The sequence below is a fragment of the Podarcis raffonei genome, chromosome 1, assembly GCF_027172205.1.
Source record: "Podarcis raffonei isolate rPodRaf1 chromosome 1, rPodRaf1.pri, whole genome shotgun sequence".
NCBI classification, from domain to species: domain Eukaryota; kingdom Metazoa; phylum Chordata; class Lepidosauria; order Squamata; family Lacertidae; genus Podarcis; species Podarcis raffonei.
Genome location: NC_070602.1, coordinates 30,113,365 through 30,134,641, shown reverse-complemented (window position 1 = coordinate 30,134,641; position 21,277 = coordinate 30,113,365). Strand labels below are relative to the sequence as shown.

The following is a 21,277-nucleotide window of genomic DNA, read 5'->3' as shown; positions in this document are numbered from 1 at the left end:
TGGTAATTTTGAGTTTTTATATTATAAACTACCCTGTGGTCCTCGGATGAAGGGCGGTATAGGTAATTAATTAATACTAAATAATACCCTTTCCTGCTCTAAGATGTATGAAATGAACTTGTGATTTAGTGCCTTAATTGACCGCTGTTCCTTCCCCTTTTAGCAGGCCAGAAAGTCAGCTCTGCTGGGCTCCTTGGGGAATCCTAAAACGAAGCATGATGTCAGTAGCAGATGTCCTGCATCTCACCAAACCACTCTTCCCACTTGACATGGTGTGCTGACCACCTGCTTCAGACAACTGTGACTCCCTGTAAGCTGAGCAGAGCCTGGTGTGTCAGAAATAAGATGATGTTCATAGCACCTTTGGGGTTTGCTTTGACACAATCAGTATGACTTACCTGGTTTTAGCAGCTAGGTTTTGTTTTCAGAGCTGTTGTCATAACAGCGCATAACTGAAGCAGATGGTTTGCTTTCTTCCGTGACTATTGTGTGCGCTCGGTATGGAAAACTAACACCATTTGTTGGATCTTAAGCAGATAACACAGACCCTCCTTAGGTCTGGCCTCTCAGTTCTGGTATTTCTTCCCAAAGTTCTTTTCTCCACCATTTGCACCGTGTAAGGGAACAAAAACAGCATAAATCTCTCCCATCTCATACATTTAAAGCACATAGCTTCCTGCAGAATCCTGGCAATTTTCGCTTAAGCCTTATGGAGCTACACTTCCCAGCCCCCTTTACAAACTCCAGGACTCTGTGGCGGAAGCTATGTGCTTTAAATATAAGCTGTGGGTGTGGCCTTGCAGGCAGTGATGGCCACCTACATGGATGACTTTAAGAGAGGAATGGACAAAGTCATGGGAGGATAAGGCTATCCATGATGGCTATGCCAACAGAGGCAGTATCCTAGGAATTGTGGGAGAGGAGTGTACTCTTGTGCACAAAAGCTGTCTGCAGGTTTCCCACAGGCCACCGTAAGAGGTTCTTCCTATGTTCATAGTTCAATGGTGCTGCAAGGTGTTTATCATGAAAGGTAAGCTAAGCTCTGCTTTCTGTGGGCACTTTGTCCATTCTACCCAACTGTCAATAAAAAATTGTACTTCTGGGCTAATCAGCATGATAGGGATACTATAGCCAGGTGGTGTATTAAATCAGAAGGCTGGCAACCAGGAGGACTCCCTGGTCAAAGGAATTTTCTTTATTTCTGTAATCATCATTGCTGGGTGCAGTTAATACTCATTATTCCAGAATCTAGAAGAGTAAAGCTATGATGAGCTGTACAAGGTAATGCCAGAGGCCCTGGTAAATTCCCAAAGTTGCCATGAAGTAGAGTTCTTTGCAGTAAAGTTAAGACTTGGCTTTTCGTTGCTGCTGCTAACTTTCTGGTGTGATGATGTGGCTGCTTGCTCTCCCATGCATGCCAACAGCCAAATAAGCTTTGGCAATGACACGTATTCTAATCAAAGAGGTACATGGAGGCTTTATGGATTAGGGAAAGGAAACAAAATAATACATTTGACAGCCACTCAATATGCCTCACGTAACAGGGAAACTTGCCATCTTAACATTCCCACATTTGGAACTTAATAAGCATCACTCTGTAAGTTTCTGGCTTCTTGCACTGCAATTAAGTAGTCACTTCTATGTCCAAGAAGTTTCCTCATTCTTTACCCACCCTCCCCTTCAGGAAGCCTTTCCACCATGCATTCCTAAAAGTGACCACCACCACTTCCTTGCAGGAAGATTAAATAAATGAAGGCAGAACTTTTCTCCAGCTGGGGTAAAAAAATGGGGCAACCTGTGCCCCTTCTCACAGAAATCCCAGAAAGTTCACTAGAAGTTACTTCCATGTAAGCGGACACAGGATTGCAGACCAAGTCTCTTCTGCTTCTAAGGTGAGTATACTCATATCTAGGGCTGTATGTGTTTACTTAACCCGCACCGCACCCCAATAAAACCTTACCCAAATGTAACCCAAACTCTGCAACTTGTATAGACTAAGCAACTTTGTTTGCACTTGCTTAATTTTCCTTCTGGAAAATTGTGAAAGGGAGGAGAGAAACAAGGGAGTGACACACTGTGCTGAATACCTCTCTCCCCAGCCTTGAAGTCTTACTAGGCCTTCCACACTTCATTCTGACACCTGAGGCAGAAGCCTTCTCAGTAGTGGCGCCCGCCCTGTGGAACGCCCTCCCATCAGATGTCAAGGAAATAAACAACTATGACTTTTAGAAGACATCTAAAGGCAACCCTGTTTAGGGAAGTTTTTAATGTTTGATGTTTTATTGTATTTTTAATATTTTGTTGGAAGTCGCCCAGAGTGGCTAGGGAAACCCAGCCAGAAGGCATGGCCCAGTGCCTACACACTTCCAAGCTTACTTTCATATCTGTAAGAGCTAGAAAGTTGCATTTCTATAAAATGAAAAGCCTTATTGGCCAAATTCTACAGAAAGCTCCTAAGAGGTGTTATACTCAGGTAATCACTCCAGAGAAGGTCAGTGTGCATAATATTAAACTGGATTTCAGGATTTCCAGGCACCACACAGCAGGGTGCATCTTCAGCAGCAGTTCCCACTGTGCTCACCAGAGGGCTACATACAAATTGCTCTCACAAAGCATCCTGCTCAGTTTCACCCTTCTGGACTGCCTAGAGGGGCTGGGAGCTGGGGGCACTGTTATACAGTGGTTTCGCTCCTTCCTCCTGGGCCGTGTTCAGAAAGTGGTGGTGGGGGATGAGTGTTCAGACCCCTGGGTCCTCACTTGTGGGGTGCCTCAGGGTTCCGTCCTCTCCCCCATGCTTTTTAACATCTATATGAAGCCGCTGGGAGAGATCATCAGGGGGTTTGGACTGGGTGTCCATCAATATGCAGATGATACCCAGCTCTATGGTTTCTATGGAAGCCGCCCAGAGTGGCTGGGGAAACCCAGCCAGATGGGTGGGGTACAAATAATATATTATTATTATTATTATTATTATTATTATTATTATTATTATTTCACCCACACCATTCCAACCAACTGAATTTACAACTTTTCTGAAATTATAAAATTTTATTTTTTCAAATTTTAAGAAAACATTAAAAATACTGACAACTCCCAATGCGTTCCCTTCCCCCACAAAATAAAGTTGTGCCATGGCCCACACAAAGCTGAAGTTGATCCTGTGGATTCCATGTATCAAGGAAAGGATGTGGGTTATTTAGAGGCTGGCCTTAACTCTGCAGCTGCATGCTCCTGTCACAATTCATTGGTGATAAAGGAAAAAATGAGCAGCAACTGCCAGGACCAGTTGAGGTACCCAGTACTGTGGCTTACTAGCTGTAACAAAGAACAAAGCAGCGCTCATTTGGGTTTTTGCCACTTTTAGTCCGTCTTTTTCTTCCCTGAAGTGCCACCAGAGGCAACAAAAATGTCACAAGTTGATGGGAGAGAGAAAACAGCCTTCTCAAGAACCTGAGCATAAAATCCAAGCGGGCTCTTAGAGCAGAGATAAAAGTCTGTTACAGTATGAGCAGGCGGCTTCCAAATGTTCATGCAGGAGAGCTGAATTTTGGCAAGGTGACCTCCATAGGGTACGGTTAGTTGACACGGGTTGATTTGACGCTACTTCCAAGCAGATAAGAGAAACAACATTTCAGTCAACAAGCACCCACCTTTGGAGGTTATGAGCTGTACCAGCACTTCAAAAATGCCCTATGTTTTGCACACATGCAAAAATCATCAGCAGCATTCTGGCCTAGGTGCAACAGAAACAGTAATGTATGGGCCAACTGCTGCTTGTGATGAAAAGAAAAAAGAATGAAGCCAGATTAGACTCCGGCTCAAATCATCTCTAGTCCTGCTAAGGTCTTTGTGGTGCACAAAGACTTGCTCTGCTGACTTCTAAGCAATGGTGGCCAAGCATACTTGCCAAGCTGACAGAAATCTGCTAATTTGCTGGCAGGATACACTTTGTTAAAAGAGAAAAAAAAGCTGGTGCAGCAGCCATAAACTGGCAGTGAAGCACTGTAGCATTCTGGGTGAACTCAGGTTATTTCCTCATGAAAAAAGAAGTGTGGGAGAAACGAACAAGGACATCTCATAAAGGGGAGGGATGAGGGTGGGGAAGATAAATAGCTTTTGCTTTTTTTTTTTAAAGATAGCTAATGTAAACTTCAACGGCATGATTTTTCCCATTCAGACCAACTCTTGCGAGAGTCCTAGAGATCTGGCACATGATCAGAAGTCAGAGATCTGTAGGCCAAAGCTGGCCAGCAGACAAAGATGATCAGATGAACAGAAAGGGTTTGGCAAGCCATTTGCTGACCAAAGGATGTCTTCAGAGAGGAGGGAGAGGTGGCCAAGCAGCTTTAGGGCTCCATCTTGGTACATCCTGCGACCTGAAAATGAATCACAGTTGCAATAAGAGGAGCACAGAGCATGCACACTCATTCCCCATGTGGAGTGGCGGAAGCATAAGCTCAACAGACAGACTGCAATGAAAGTGTCAGAAAGTAAAAATACTGATATTAGCAACTGTCATGGGAACACGCGCGCGCGCGCGCACACACACACACCACTGTTTTCAGTAACTAAATAATGCACTAACCCAGACACACTTATACAGCCTCTCAAAATCATAACCAATTAGTTTTCTAATTCTACTACCATCCCTCCCGGAGTGCAATATCCTAGATGTGTATTCAGCTGATAGTCCCAAATATTTCCGCATTCAATAAAATATGAACCAGGGAAACTGGAAAGTGGCAATTTTGAAGCTGCCTTATACCCACTGTCTGCATCAGTAATGTCTATACTCACTGACAGGGACTTTCCATAGACAGGTCTCTCCCAGCCCTACCTGGAGATTCCAGGGATTGTACCTGAGACCTTCTGCATTTTAAAGCACATGCTCTACCTCTACCAGTGAGAGAACATGTTGCCAATACATGTTGCAGTCATCACGCAAGTGATCACTAGCTGGGTAAGTATAAGCTTCATTTCAGGTTTTGCCCTTTCAAATGACTCTCTCAGGCTTGAGACCTCAAATTAAACAACACAATGTAGATGTGTTCAGTACAGTATCTCCCTGTGACATATTGTGGACAGCACTGGACATTGACATTAGGATACTTTTCTTGAGAGCCTTCAGGAGCCAGATCAGAGATGTGAGCATAGATCCTGCTGAAGAAGTGTTTGGGGGAGGCAAGGAGCATAGGTCAGAGCTAAAGTACAATAAGAAGGAAGAACTTATGGCAAAACAACAGGAAGTCAGCACTCTAGTCTGTTCCGATCACAATTAAAGGAACAGCCGTAAGAAGCAAAGCACTTACATGATCACCACTGCAACTCACTGCAGAGTAATAGCCAGATGAAAAACAGGGGGAGTTATGCATTTTATGACTACATAAACTGCTATCTTCAGTGGCTCACTGAAGGGCTGAGGCTGAGATAGACAGTCAGTCCATCCATCACAAAATCTCTGGTGAAATACACAAAGTATAGCCATACAGGAGATTTAAGTTCTGTAACACTCACATTCTTCATTATCACTCTTGACAGGCTTTGCTGAATAGAAGATGTAATCAACTGTGGCCCCAACACCCATTGGCATGGTTGTAATCTCAGGGCAACCTCTCTCAGGCAGGAAGTGGCTGTAGGCAGAAGTCAGGTTGAGGCCATGCTGGATACTGCCAGGATACCTGTACAGGAGAAACAACTCCCCATCCCCAAAACATGGGGAAGAGGAGAAGAAACCCAATTAATGAAAGAAAAGCACACTTTAAAAGTACTACTATTCAACTACTCAACTCTGCCTTCCACAGACATTTGCTTTGCTATTACTGTCTGACCTTGGTGAAACTCTCTTAATTTGATTACAACACTCTTATTTGATAAATGACTTCAAGGGGAGTCTGCTCAGAGCCCTGAATCTTGCTAAGGTGGGACCAAGCTAGTGTAGCCTTTATAACTGTTGCACTATCCTGGCATATATCTAATCTTATACCTTGATTTGAGTTTCAAGAGAGATTCTCACTTGGCCCACCCATGGTTGGTTTCAATTTATTTCATTGTAACAAATGAAAAGAAAAACTCCCTCCTGTGACCCAGAGAGTAACTGCAGTATGAAGACTAACTTGCTCTTGCAAACACAGCCCCATTTACTTGGAGAAAACCTTGACTCTAACATAGGCTTTGTGACAAGGATCATACAATCCCCTTCAGCCAAAGGTGACTCCGCTATGCTCTTAAGATAAACAATCCTGGCTATGGAACTGTCTCATTCATGGGACCCAACACCCTTTCCCTTCAAGTTACCTTGAGTAACACAGATCTGGATCAGAGTTGTTCACTACAGTGAGCTCCTTAGGCCAATGTGCAGGACGGTCTGCAATGCACCAAAGAAAATCCAGATCAGATACACAACTGAACGTACAATTTTTGGGTTAAACGCACAATTAGTAACCCCATCCAAATTGCTGCTTCAACAATCGACATTGTCAAGACCAAGTGGCAAAATGGGAGAGGCTAGGGAACAGGTCATGGTTCCAGCATTCAATGAAATATATTGGTGCATAAAGAGACTAAGAGGTGTGAACATCTACCACAGTCAGAAATGGGTCCCTCCTGCTTTCTCACCTCCAGAACTGGGTTAAGCAGTTCATACGCAAACAGGAACAAGACAAAACCAAGACAAGGCTCAGGTGATGAGTAAAGGTGCTGCTCTTTCAAGTAATAGATTTTGTCCAGGATTGAAAGAACCACTTTAGGAATTCCCAAGAGTTATTGTAGACTTTTTCGTAAAACAGCAAACCTGCATGACATACACAAGCTGCCTTTGTAACAGTCCTAAATTTCAAAAGTAAATTTGCCACATGGCATGGAAGGCTGATTGCTATTTGAAAAACACAAGCCTCGATACTTATGTTTTGTGATCCTTGGACTTAACTCGCTGTTGGCACATAAGGGCCTATCATTAGGTAAAGGTACCCCTGCCCATACGGGCCAGTCGTGTCCGACTCTAGGGTTGTGCGCCCATCTCACTTAAGAGGCCGGGGGCCAGCGCTGTCCGGAGACACTTCCGGGTCACGTGGCCAGCGTGACGAAGCTGCTCTGGCGAGCCAGCACCAGCACAGCACACGGAAACGCCGTTTACCTTCCCACTATAAAGCGGTACCCATTTATCTACTTGCACTTAGGGGTGCTTTCGAACTGCTAGGTGGGAAGGAGCTGGGACCGAAGACAGGAGCTCACCCCGCCGCGGGGATTCAAACCGCCGACCATGCGATCGGCAAGTCCACCAAGCCGCAAAAGGCTGTCCTCTGGACAGGATGAGAATAATCAACAAATATCTTTTAATCAGAAGATTGCATGAGGCAGATTTCAAAGAGTGGGGGAAATGTAATCAAAATTCCAAATTTGACACTCTTTTTGGAATGCAAGGTTTGCTACAAAGTCCTCAAAAGAGCCACAGGGAACCAAGAGAAGCATGTGGCGATGCTTCAGTCCCCCAATGAACACCTTCAGCAGCATGAGCATAGCCAAGGGGGGCAGCTGCCCCCGCCCAATCAATAAAATTCAATAAAAATACATAGCAAACTGAGGTTCTGACCCCTTATAAAAGGCCTGCCCCCCCGACAAAAATCCTGGCTACGCCCATGTTCAGCAGTGCCTCAAACCATTCAGTATTATTATTATTATTAAAAAATAATTTGTAATAAGTTTTACAATTTTATATTCAACACAATCAATATTATCACAAAAAGACTGTATAAATCTCTACCTCCCCCACCCCACCTCCAGTGACTTCCCACAACTTCCTCTTCTGGTTCATTAATTATTTACTTCTCCTCCTGTTTTTTCCTAACTTTAATTTTAATTAATTAAATGTTGTTATAATCCTATAATTTTTGTACCATAATTTCACATTAAATCTTACCCTTTGTTATTTCCCCATTATTGCATCTTGACCTTTATACTTGTTTTCTTAATTGTAACTGTTTACTGAAACCCTGCTAGTGAGTCCAAGCCATTAAGTATTAAAAGATCTGTTCCACCTAGGTGTATCATAGTTGCAGAATGAAGCGGTGGGAAATTTTGGATACCTGGCGTGGCATCCGTCACACCTTCCAACAGGATCAAATCTGCAGGTCGCTCACATGCAACATCACAATAACGGAACTGAAGCAGGAAGTCACGGCTGTATTTGCGCCTGTCTACAGGGAGAAAGGCAGATCAAAGGAGGGAAATAAAACGAAGCATTTAAGTTGATTTTGATTATTTCCACACAACCTAGTGTTGTTATTTGAATGAAGTGAAGGTACAAGTCCACACTGCACCCATACAACCATCAAAATGCAATTTCAAAACTCAAATGCTGGTTAAAGCGAAGGAGGGGGACCCTAACCTATAATTATGGATGTTGGGAATACACACTTTTATGAATAAACATTACTTATAGGATAGTAACATTATATGTGGTTAGGCTCTTAGCCAGTCTGATGGTTTTAGAGTGTAAAAGACTAGCAACTTTCAGACAGTACATTAATGGCAGAGAACAAGTCTCTGCAACACTTGTCCTCATTTCCACCATGAAGCTCACCTGACTTCTTGCTTTGGCATAGACTGACATACTGGCAGCTGTCCGTAATCCCCAGAGAGCTGGGCCACAGGGGAGTCAGCAGTTTCCGCTGGTGTGGGTTCTGACAGAAGTCTTCCTGTCCAGACACCTACAGGGGCAGAACACAAGCACACACAAAAGTGTTTTGAAACACACAATCTTCTCAAATACAGCAAAATTTACAGTAGGTGCAGCCACACACACAAGCTTAAAAACTGGCACCTACATCTACAGATTTGTGACTATGCTAGGAATTTACAAGCAAAGGAATTAGTCACTTAGTCAAAAGAAAGAAAATCCAATGAAGGGTGTGTATTATGGGGTCAAGACTGCTGTTGCATGCAAGTTTTTGAAGCACCCGTACAGTGCTGCTATCATCAGAATGCCAGCATGTATCTCCCACCACTCCAATTTAATCTGAAGTTATGCTTTCCAAAAATAATACAGCAAGTTAAGGAAGCCTGTTGCTAAGGACCCTTTTATAATACTATGCCTCTGTCTGGAAGAACCCAGTCTAGACTATTCCCTGGTAATCAAGAATGTTAGAAATCTAGCCTATAGCAGATGGGGGTATAACAGCAAACGTGTGATTGTCTCAAGGAGAGAAAAGGGTTTAGAATCCAGTAATTTTAAACTGGTATATGCATGACAGTTTTCAATGTGCATCCAATGCACACCCTTATCTAGCAGCCCACACATGCTGGTAGCTTCAGTTTATTCTGCTCCAATCTGATCCATTCGGCAAAACGAGCATAGTTTGTGCCATTTGCATAACAGATTTCATATTTACAATATAGAATAATACACCCATTTGACTTTCTGCTTTTCACAAAGTTTATTATTTTCAAATGAATAAAATAGAATACATTGAGGGCAGCTAGATTGAGGGGGAATAGTTTCTCTCTGTTCTAAATTGAAGGTACCATAATATCTGTTTTAACATTTAATTTAACTTGTAGAAAAGTTTTGTTCTCAATAACTTCCTATTACTGTGCCTGCTTTGTCCACCGCCCCAGCTTCATGTTTTGTGCTAATATACTAAAGTAGCAATGCAGGAAGCTGTCATGCAGATAGCCCAAGTTTACATAGATTCTAGCATGGACTTCTTCCTGTAGCACCTATGCCCCAAATACAATAATGGCCTTTTTATCACAAGAGAAATTAACTCATTCAATTTCTCTTAGTGAACTGACCAAAGCCACAGAAAAGGTGGTACAATGGTAGAAAATCTCAGAAGCTGCTAAGTCTACAGAGGAACGGCATGATACGTTTTAAGCTGAGTCAAGAGATGTTGCCATCTATCCCCTTTCTCTGCTTACCTTCCAGGCTGGCATCCCATGGTAGTACAACTGGCCATTCCGAATGAACTTGTATAGCGGTGAGTCAGGCACAGAGTTCAGGTCCCCACATAAGATAATAGGGCAGTAATTGCCATCAGCCATTTTTGCAGTCTTGTCTACCTCGGCTAGGAGCAGAGCCATCTGAGCCAGTTTGATATCGCCCCGACGGGGATTATACAACACATGAGTGTTTGCCACACACAATGGACTCACTGATTTGTCTCCCAAGCTCTCTGGGAGTAAAGGTTGCAGCAGTAATACTAGACCCACATTGTCCCTGTTGAGGATGTCCAAGCCAGGCCGAAAGTATTCAACAGGACTAGCACTTATCAGCTGAAACTTGCTTTGCTTGTAGCAGATTGCACAACCATCTGTCTTCCTGCCTGTCCTCCGCTTGTAGATGCAGGCGAAGCCTAGCCAAACAACAAAAGGCTTCATCAGATCAATTTAAACAAGAACTTAAGGCTGCAACTCTAACACATACATGGGAATAAGCCTCACTGAACTATAAGTAAATCTGCATAGGATTAGGCTGCAAGTCTCTGTAGGCAAGATTAAATTATATCGAGATCTTACACTTCTGTTTTTACAGTGTCCAGCCAACAAATGTTCCTCCTGTTCATATTGTGAAACCATGCCAAGCCAAACACATCCAACTGTCGCAGGAGTTGGAGCAGATTCAGGAAGGCAGGGAACCATGTCTGGGGTGAAAGTTCCCTACCAACCTAAAAGTCAGGGCCAACCTAAAAGTCAGACGTTCTAAACCTGGCATGACTTTATTCACAAAGCTCAACTAGAGGTTATAGAGGAGATGCATACAACTGTCTCCTGATACAATTTTTTCTTGTTAAACTGAAGAGATGCTACAGGAGCTCCCAAGTTTGAGCAAAGGAATGTCAAAGACTGCTTAATCCTTTTTGCGCCTGGATGTTTCCCTGCTGAAAATCAGTTTCCCCAACTTGCTTTTCCACTAGCGGGGAGAAGGGTTGCTGGGATCCATATCCTGACTCACAGGGAAAGCCGCTTGCAGGTAGGGGCAGAATTTTAAGTGAGAAGACAGCAGGAGGGAGAGAAGTTAAGCAGCTCCTCCTGCATCCTGTTCCTAACTGCAGCCTCCCATGGCTGCTTCTCATTTTTTACTTTTTTTATTTTAAAAGGAATGTTGACTTTAATCCCCAGCATTAGGCTAAAACCCCACTCCGAAAATCATGGGAGAGACAGACCAAGCCTCTTACTAAATGATGATACCCTAGTGTGACATTAATGTAGCAGAGAAGCTCCAACTTCCCCACAACCATTCCTTCTATCAAACTCAGGGGGTAAAGCAAATCACCCCAGAAAAATTGTGGCCACTAAAACTGTGTAGAAAAAGCAGTGCTTGGAGGAGTATTCCTCATAGGAGTATTCTTGAGCTAGTCTCCATTGCAAAAACTACTTATACCCATCATCGTAAGTGTTGGTTCCAGCTGTTCCCAATAGTGATTCTCCTGAACTTCTTGGAGACAAAGAATCTGGAAAGCAACAGAGAACATACTTAGCAGCAGCTCTCCCAAGGCAGCACAACAGATTAAGTTCCCTCACGATAACTAGTTCTGGCTGAATATCTTCCCTATACCTATTTCCCCTACTACAGAGTGGGAAAAGACAGCATCCTTTGGGACTACAAGCAATTACATATTCAAAAAACTACTTAAAATAAGGAGAGGAGGTGCAAAGAGTTCAAGGAGTGGGAGACTGAAAGTGAAAGTGCTTACAGATTCACAGCCACTGAATAGTGCTACCTAAAGCCAGAAAGTTCTCAGTGACCCTTGATAGGAATCTACAGACAATCCAAACTAAAAGACAGGTTTACAGTCACGTGAGCTATAGCGAGAAGGACCCAAATTCCAGTTGCTGCAAGTGAGGACTCTGGGGGCCATATTATCAGACACTAGCTAAGAGCAATATACTTAGGATTTCCCTCTCCTCTCTAATTAATATAGTGCCTAATGCAAATGTTACACTCACTTCAGGATCCCAGTGCTGGATCTCCTGTAAGAGATTTGTAAAGCGATAGCTCCAGTTCATAATGTCTGGATGGCAATGCATATAAAGATGAGGGCTCTGTTCTATCAGGTCCTGGGCCAGAATGTTATACGACATGACTCTGAATTCAAATAAAGACCCAGCCTCTGAGCTCAACTCTGGGATGGAAGCCTGAGCAGAAAGATCTTCCCAGTCCCTCCACAGAATTTCTGCATAATGACAAAGAAAGGAAGACAGATGTTAGAAATATGGGAGTGGGGGATGAGGGAATAGGCAGAGGAAACTGCATGAGGGAAAAGGCTTAAACCCCCTTCCAGAACCCCAATCCATTCCAAAAGTTCAAACAGGTGCTTTTAATTTAAAAATACAGTGGGAGATCCTGATCACAGATCTCCAGCATCACAAATAGTTTGACCGTATGGACCAAATCAGATGTGATGTTAAATGCACCCTTATGTTTCACATGCATGGTTTTAAAAACTGCAAATAGCACCAATCTGCCTCCCCCACAATGCAATTAGAAGTGATTTTCACCAGGACCAAAGCAGGGGATGAAAGAGTTAAATCCTCTCTAGCTGTGATCCTCATAATTACAATCTTTTAGAAGCTACTACTTACTTTAAAAGGTACTTGTTAAATGCAAAGACACATTTACTATCTTTACAGTTTGGCCCTAAGTTACCTCTGCTATGTGGGAAATGAAGGATTAATCATTCACCAATTGCTTGAAGAATTTGAACTATGATATAATCGTTCAGAAAGATTATTCAGATTGTAAAAGTACTCCACTGGCAGAGATGGATAGGCGACCAATGGATAAATGTATTTAAAAGCAACAAAGTTAGCATGGTGGCATCTTGAAGATTAATAGAGTGTGGTATTTTATAGGCCTACTTCACAAGATGAAATTTTACAGCAACAGACTAAGATAGCTAGTCTTCCAGACTTAAATGTACTGAAGAAGAAAGATTCTGCAATGCTCACAAGTTTCAAACAAGCACTAGATTCATTTCCTTGCAACTGTACTCTGAAACGTCATCTGTTTCACAGATAGTAATACACTTCGAATAACTCTCCCTTCACTACTTTGCCAGGCAATTCTGATGGCAACTATTCACAAAACCTTCTGCCTATGCTTTTTGGGCTGTAATTTTGGTCATACTACATTAAACTAGTAATAACATATCCAAACATGAAAGGAGTCCAGCAATGGACTATGCTTCCAAGGCAAAACTTTGAAGGAGTCTGCGGAAAGATAATACTGGTGTTTTTCAGCTCTGTTGCAGCCTTACACATGGCAAAGATCATACAGTCATATTATATTGGAAAGTTTTGCTCTATGAAAGCAGAGTCAAAATCAGAAGATAAAATACATTCATTATACTCACCATGATAAGGTATCTCTAATGGGAGTGGCTGAAACTGACCAGCATTCTGAAAAGGCCACACTGCTCCCTCTGTTGGACCCACATCTGTCTCCTGGGCAGGACTCCAGGCTAACACTGCAGGGTCTTCAATCCACACTTCTGTAGACAGAGGAGCAGCTTCAACCATCTGAGGATCAGCCTGTGTCCTTACTGCTGCCCATATAGCATTGTCCCCTAAGGCCTCCCTTTCTTCTGCGGGTAAACTTCCTGTCACTTCTACAAATTCCTGTAGTCCAGGAGACGTCTCAATCTGGACCTCACTTGGCAGCTGCTCCTGGCCACCAGATTGTGGTGATACATTCAGGTCGCTTAAGCTTGTCATCAGCAGCTCTGGGCCTTCCAGCCACTCAGCATTTGATATCGTGGGCACCTTCTCTGGTTTTGAAGCACTCTCACTGGCATGGACCTCACCAGCACCTTCCTCCAGCCACTGCTGCAGCAGGGCTTGCTGCTCCTCTGAGACAGGCTTCCCACTGATGGGAGCAGATAGGCCGTCTATATGGGTGGTCGTGCTCTTCGCCAGAAGCATGTTCTTTTGACATGTAAAGAAAGCATCTGCCAAAATAAGCCAACAGCAGATGCTGATTAAAACAACACGTTTCCAAAGGGTAGCAAAATTAGGTGCCACAAAATTATTAGAACTCAACAGTTTATGATACGAGGACAATTCAGAAGGATCAGCAAAAGGTTGGCACAGTAGGGCACACCTGCTTTTACCAATCCTGAGAAGGTGGGCAGGAAAGTAGTCCATGCCACTGTCTAAAGCAGTCCTACATTGTTGCAGGTTCATGATTTTGAACATTTGGGTTTAGCAATATCAAGACTTCCTTGATCACTTTGGCTGATCTCAAAATCTCAATGATTTTCTATTATTGATTTGAGTGCAAATAGAAGTAACCATTAACAGACATTCATTTCCAAAATATTCTTACCAGATCAGGAGGCATTGTTAAAACAGATATAAAAGTTAAACAAGTGATATTGGATTACTTCATGAACTGGAACAGAATGAAGTAGTACAGAATGTAAAGGTTTTAGCTAAGTTATCTGGCTGGTATATGTATTTAGGAAACAGTAGTTTCAGATTGGAAGGGAGCAAGAAAACAGGGCAGGGGAAGAGGTTTAAAAATCTCCCCCAAAGTCATGATCCCAATCAAACAAACCAGACAGATCTCCTACATCGGATCTAGCTTGGCTATTAGATGAATCCTCTTCTCTGGGTTAGAATGCTAATCCTTGTTCCCTCACATTTGTCTTTTAGTCATCTGATATTACATGGTAGCAAAATATTTGTCATCATGATGGGTGGAGTATGATGCAGGATGATAACTTTATTATACAAGAAAATAAGGCCAGGGGTCGCAGAGAAAGACTAACCCTTAAGAGTACTTTCCAGTGTGCCGGAGCCCTGAAAATTGATACTTTTACAGTTCAAAGCATTGAATTGTTGAATTGTTAGAAAATTCTGAAATGGCACATCTGTAGCCCCTTTCTTCAAAAGGGGGAGGGGGAGAGAATGTATTAAAAGCATACCTCAAAAAAGGTACTTCCAAAGCCACATAGAAAATGAAGATTGGGCACCTATCTAGCCCCTAACACTCTGATTATTAGAAAGAGTCATACAAGGAGACAAGGTACTGCTAGGCTACTTAGAAAACATTCTCACTCACTCACGCTCAGTGTAACATCGACCTAACTTAAAAAGATTACAACACAAATCTGAAGTGTTTTGAACAGTTCAAAAGGCCTATATGTTTCATTTATTATGATAACCACAAATACACGCGTTTGCCTACTCTTCCTACGCTCCCCCACACACTTCGCTCCAAACCGCCTGCCTCCTTAATCAATTTCCCACTGCCATCATCCAGCCAAACCATAATTACTGCATCTAACGTACAGCAACATTTGGTAGGGAACCCGGGGCGGGAGTGGGGGGGGTGTGGAGACAAACGCAGCTTTCCAGTCTTCTTCGTCTGGCCTTTTGGGCTATTCCCCCCACCCCGGACGCGTGCGCACGCACCCACGCACACCTTAAAACACACCCTCGTTGAGCGTGCGTGCGTTTTCGTTCCGCGCGGCTGCAGGATAGAGAAACAGCATGGGTAGAAGAAACCAGCCGACGGTACAAAGGCTCTGTTTTGCATTCATTGCCCCGCCCACTTCTGCGTCGGGTCCCGCCCACAACTGGCACGCCTGTCCTGCTCCCCCCCCCCGCCCTTAGTTGCCCATATGGGAAAGTGGCCATCTGGTTTTAAAATAACACAGCCCCCCACTGATGTTAAGCATTTTATTACACTGAAATAAAGCACCGGCGACAGACAATGTTGTCCCCGGGAATGTAGGGGCAGAACTGTTAACAACAACCACCACCACGTCCTTCGAGGGGGGGGCGGACTTCGCAAAAAGGGGTCCCTGAGGCGGGGAGAAGGGGAGGCTTCCAGGCCGCCAACTGAGCGTCGTCCGGCCAGGCCTGGTAGACAAGCGCGGAGGGGCAGCGGGGATTCCTGTCAGCTTTGGGCCTCGGCTGACAGAAGCCCTCGCGTCGTGTGAGGAGCCGCCGAAGCCACCTCTTCTTTCTGAGGAGGCTTGTGGGGGGCAGGGAAACAGGAGGAGGCCGGGAAAAAAGGAGGGACGGCGGCGCGGGGAGGGGGGGTTACCTCGGAAAGCCCGCAGGAGCCGCGCCACGGGCAGCAGCACGTAACAGAGCACGGTCCCGATCATGCCGCCCGCGCCTCCCCTCCCAGCTGTGGGCCACGCGCGAGCCCGACTCCGCCTCAGCGAGGCTCGAGCGGGCTGATTGGGAGCGGCGCGCGGGCGGGATGAGCCGTTGGGCGTCGCGGCGGCCCGAGGGCCCTCCTTGCGTTGGGAAGGCTGGCGGGCCCGGAGGAGCTTCACCAAGCGAGCGGGGCTGGTGCTCAAGGACTGACGCGAGAGGCTTCGGGAGGACGCGGCGCCGTCTTCGCCGCCCGCTTGACGGAGGCTGTGAGGGGGGACGGAGCACCTGTACAGATCCCGCTGCTGGATCTCCCCGGTGCCTGCTGCTAAATGCGGAATATCCCAAACAGGCGCTTCTGTGGGAAACTCTGGAAGCCACCCCCCTCAGCCCATGTTCTTTTATTTATCTTAGTTCATAAAATGTATACACCCGCTTGGTTTTAGGGCACACTCAAAGTTGAAAAAAAGACATAACAATAAAATTATTCCTGAAAAGTTTGCAGCCGTCATTTAAGAGCATGCGGATAGATAAGAACACACTACTATAGGATAGACTGAAGCCAAATTTAAAATGGTGCACGCTTTCTAAACATCTGGGCAGCTTGTCTAAATAAGACAGCCAATAACCAGGCCTTTTGTTGATCTGATTTACATTCTATGCCCCTTTAAAGGGCTTTTTGGGGGGGGGGGTATTGGGTTGTTTTTATTTTATTATGTATTTTGTGGTTTTATATCTCAATTTTATTCAGGGAACCGCCCTGAGATTCCCCAGGTATAGGGCGGTATATAAATTCAATTAATAATAATAATAATGGGTGACTTTCAGTGGGTCGCTCTCTCGCAGGCCTAACTTTACCTCAGAGCATGGGCGAAGCCAGGATTTTTTGTTGGGGGGGGTGGGGGGGCAGAACTTCTGATTTGTATTGATTTTGATTGATTTATGGGGGCCAGCTGCCCACCCCCACCCCCTGGCTATGCCTATGCCCCAGAGGGTTATTGTGAGGTTGAAAGGGGGAGGGGAGTCTATTTGACAGTGGAACCATCTCCCTCAGCCGGTTGTGGACTCTCCTTCTTTGGAGGTTTTTAAGCAGAGGTTGGATGGCCATTTGTCATGGATGCTTTAGCTGAGATTCCTGCATTGCAGGGGGTTGGACTAGACCTTTGGGATACCTTCCTTAGTACTCTTACGATGCTATGATCAAATGTTGGCTACCTGTGGCTTCTTAAGAGGAAAGGCACAATACAGATGTAAAAAATAAATAATTGGGGCTTCCCAAATTTTCTAAGCGGGGAGGGGTGGGTAATGCAATGAAGCAATGGAATTGCGTTGGGAGGCAACTCAGGCGACCTGTGCTCAGTGCACATCTCACTGCTTCGTGGTTGTGCAAATCAGCATAGCAGCCTGTCAAGTGCGCACCTTAGAAATCTTCTTCTGGGGGACTTCCGGGTTGGCGCCATCGCCGAATGGCGGACTCCCTCCGAGCTCCGGAGGGAGCCTGCTCGGCAGGGGCTGGGTCCTACCGCATCGGCGACGCGGGGACCCTTAAAAACCACGGCCACGGAGGCCGTGGACATGGAGACTCGGCTGGCACTGCTAGCGCCCTCCCGACTCGTGAAGGAGCCTTTTTAAAGGCTACGGATCGGGTGCCGGGGAGAAGCGTGGTGCTTTGAGTCCTCTGCTATCCCTGCCGAGCGAAGCCGCATGCCATCCGGCGGAGAGCGCTGACTTCTTCCATTGAGAATTCGGATTTGTAACAACAACCCGTGAGTAATTTGGAAACCGGGTTTAAAAGGAGAAAAAAAGAATTTTTTTTTCGGATTTGATACGAGCGGGGGGGGGATCCAAAAAGGAAGTCAGTCCCCCTCCCTACTGTAAACCTTCCAAAACAAGGACTGGGAAACCAAGGTCCAAAAAGAATTGAATTGCTGATAAGAACTAAGAATTCCACGATGGGAAACTACAAGAACTGTGCTGGAGGAAGAATTGAGGGAGAAGGAAAACGTAACCCCCCCCCTGGGAACCGGGGTGATTGAGGAGAGAGCCTGGCGAAAAGCGAGGGAGATTTTGACAGCTGTCAAAGTAGCTGTCAAAGTCCGAAATTTAAAGAGGACTTGATTATGAGGACTTTGCTGGTTAATTTTGCTACAATTTGTTACAATTTGTCAAAACTTGGATATAAAATGGCGAAAACATGGATAACAATCGGACTTTTGGACTAGAGAAAACAAAGTTACAACAATCCCCCTAGAGGAGTTTCGGGACATTACAAAGAAGGTCGTAAGTGGAAAAATACCATTGGAATTCTACAGGACTGGTTATCTTCTGGGAAAGCTGCGAAACGGAAACAATATTGTGTCTACAGGGTGTTTAGCTAAACAATAGAATTTTCTATTGAAGAAAGGAAGGGACTGAACGTATGTTTTTGTTCCTGAATAACAATAATCCCTGCAGACCTACTAAACTTCTGAATTAGAACGTTTTGGCAGCGGAACAAGAGGAAACTGGACTACAACTTGGAAAGAACAATGGGGGGAGCTTTATTAAAGATTGGAAATTAAATGGTTTAAAAATAACTTTAAAAATAATTATAAAAAGAAAAAAGCCAGCAAGGAATCGGGGGGAAAATGTGATTTATGGACTTTAAGAATTCCAGGCAGACAATATGGATTAGTGGTCAGGGGGAAATTAAACCGGGGACGGGGGGGGGGAGAACTAGAATCCAAAGGCTTGTCAACTATTTTTTGAATTGGCTTTTTTTCATTTACTATACTTTTTATTTCTTGTTTCTTATTTCTTTATTGTGTGAGGTGTCTTTATCACTAAAAAAAAGGGGAAATTGTGGAATGGAAAGGGGGTGGGCCCTGGGGAGAGAACTTTTGTCTTTTATTAAGGGTACTGGTGAGGACTGAATAATTTTAAATTTAAATTTGAATAATGGTTTAAACAAATTAAGTTTTAATTAGAACTGAGAACTTGTGGAGCCAACAATATGATAGGGGAATATGGTAGGGGTGGGGGAAGGAGGGAGTCCCGGAAAGAGGGTGTTTGAAAAGAAGGCTTTGAATGTATTCTATTCTTTTTCTTTCTGTATCTCTGAAAATCTTAATAAATATTATTTAAAAAAAATAAAAAAAAAAAAAAGAAATCTTCTTCTGGAATATCACACACACAGCCCTCACTTCAGCACATCCTTGTGGTAGACTTTTCCTGTGCAGTTGGTTATGTGCTTTATGAGGATTTTAATAATAGCATTAGCAGCACAGAATCAAGGCTAATAATTATTATTGATGAATCCAAAACTGGACTGTGTGGTTTGTGAAGCATTCAGGAGCCCTGAATTAGTGCAGGCCTTCACATCTTCCCAGAATTAAAGAAACATGAGACTTGTTTATTAGTGTTTTTAAAAAATAAAATATAATTTGGAAGGGAAGGAGTTTCCTTCTGGTGTCTCTTAAAAAGTCAGCTTCCATTTCCCCCCACAATCCAAAGGCTTCTTTGAAAATGAAAACAGTTTATCAGATTTTAACTCCATTATTTTAAATTACCTAATTTAAGAACGTCCTAAAAATAATAATAGTACTGCCAGCTGCTCTGATTAATTCCTCTCTTTTTTCATTATCTTTTTTGCCTTTTCCTGTCATGTAAGGCCTGGGCCATTTACTTGAACCATGTGGGTTGGTTTTACTAAATTTACCCCATGCTTGTCTGCAAGATCACTCCCAAAATAACCCTATCACCAGCTCCAGTCTTGGATTTATTTACATGCTCATGGAATAAATCAGAGGTCACATTAGGTGATAATTAGAAGCCTTTCTTCTTGTCTAACAGTTATGACTAGTGCAGCTGTCACTGAAAACAAGAAAACAGTCTCTGTTTGTTAATTAGAATTGTAAGCAGCTCACAACTTGCAGCAAGAAAACAGAGACTTGACAGGCACCCAAAATAGAAAGCAAGAGTGGGTGTTAATGGCCCAATCCTATACAAATTTAAGCATGTCTAAACATCAGTTCTCTTTACCTTGTCCATTCACATTCAATATAAAATTTTTATGAGCCACCCTAGTAATTGTATTTATTAATTGCTGTAACCAGTCCAAGGACCTTATGGTGAAGGGCAGGTAAGAAATCAAATAAATAAATAAATAAATAATGATCCCAAGGAACCATCTTTTCAACAACTTTGTGGCGGGAAAGATGTCACTACCACATTCAGCTTGGTTTCCTTCTGTATTGTATGCTACTTTTGGATGGCAACAGATTTTACCATTTTTGCTGTCCATTAAGGCTATTATTATGAAGACTCTTGCTCAGCAGTACCTTACCAGCGTTCATGCCTATACAGTGGTACCTCGGGTTACAGACGCTTCAGGTTACATACGCTTCAGGTTACAGACTCCGCTAACCCAGAAACAATACCTCGGGTTAAGAACTTTGCTTCAGGATGAGAACAGAAATCGCGCGGCGGCAGCAGCGGGAGGCCCTATTAGCTAAAGTGGTGCTTCAGGTTAAAAACAGTTTCAGGTTAAGAATGGACCTCCGGAATGAATTAAGTACATAACCAGAGGTACCACTGTATTATGCAATATTTTAAAGCTAATATTAATAAAAATTATGGTTAAAAATTTACACCTCGCTTTCAGATGTCTGCTAGGAGATAGGAGTGTCATACAGATGGTACATGTCTAAATGTTGTGATTGGGAAGAATTCTCACAAAGGGGTCACCTGTGTCCTGAATTGTTGTGATCTGGCTAATTTAATAGGCCTTAGGGTGCCAAATCCATATGCTGATCTTAATCGGCTGCCCAAGGTTGACTGTTGTGAAAAAAATCACCACATTTAAAGAGAGGGAGCTGAACTTGGGTCATGAAAAGTAGCAGCATTAGTACCCAGAACCTTACATTATTTCTTAGAACCTCAACAGGTTTAGCTGACCCTTAAGCTAAGGTTACCAGACGTCCCCATTTCCCAGGGACAGTCCCCAGATTTACAAATCAGTCCCCATACAAAATCCATTGAAGTTGAAAAGTGTCCCCAGATTCATTGAAAAGAATCTGGTAACCTTACCTTAAGCAATCAACAGCATCACTTTCTGAAACAAAATCTCTCACCTGAATTCTGATCCATTTTGATCCAGCTCAGCAAAGAAGACCCGATGCAAGTCTGAGCTATG

At 43.8% G+C, this 21,277-nt stretch overlaps 1 protein-coding gene across 3 annotated transcripts; it reads right to left on the bottom strand.

Annotated features, from left to right (window-relative positions):
• Nucleotides 1-3,037: 3,037 nt before the first annotated feature.
• On the bottom strand, nucleotides 3,038-21,275 carry ANGEL1 (angel homolog 1). Of its 3 annotated transcripts, none has more exons than XM_053378700.1 (10): nucleotides 21,216-21,275; nucleotides 13,350-13,943; nucleotides 11,944-12,170; nucleotides 11,378-11,447; nucleotides 9,916-10,349; nucleotides 8,579-8,705; nucleotides 8,082-8,192; nucleotides 6,295-6,364; nucleotides 5,515-5,678; nucleotides 3,038-4,376 (listed from the first exon to the last, which is right to left on the bottom strand). In XM_053378700.1, the coding sequence occupies exons 1-10, from the start codon at nucleotides 21,229-21,231 to the stop codon at nucleotides 4,216-4,218; spliced, it is 1,974 nt and encodes a 657-aa protein (XP_053234675.1). In that variant the 5' UTR covers nucleotides 21,232-21,275; the 3' UTR covers nucleotides 3,038-4,215. The 3 variants fall into 3 exon arrangements, with proteins under 3 accessions (XP_053234675.1, XP_053234669.1, XP_053234680.1); XM_053378694.1 differs by lacking the exon at nucleotides 21,216-21,275 and adding an exon at nucleotides 16,049-16,484 and having other exon boundaries at nucleotides 3,039-4,376; XM_053378705.1 differs by lacking the exon at nucleotides 21,216-21,275 and adding an exon at nucleotides 15,289-15,321 and having other exon boundaries at nucleotides 3,039-4,376.
• Nucleotides 21,276-21,277: the final 2 nt, after the last annotated feature.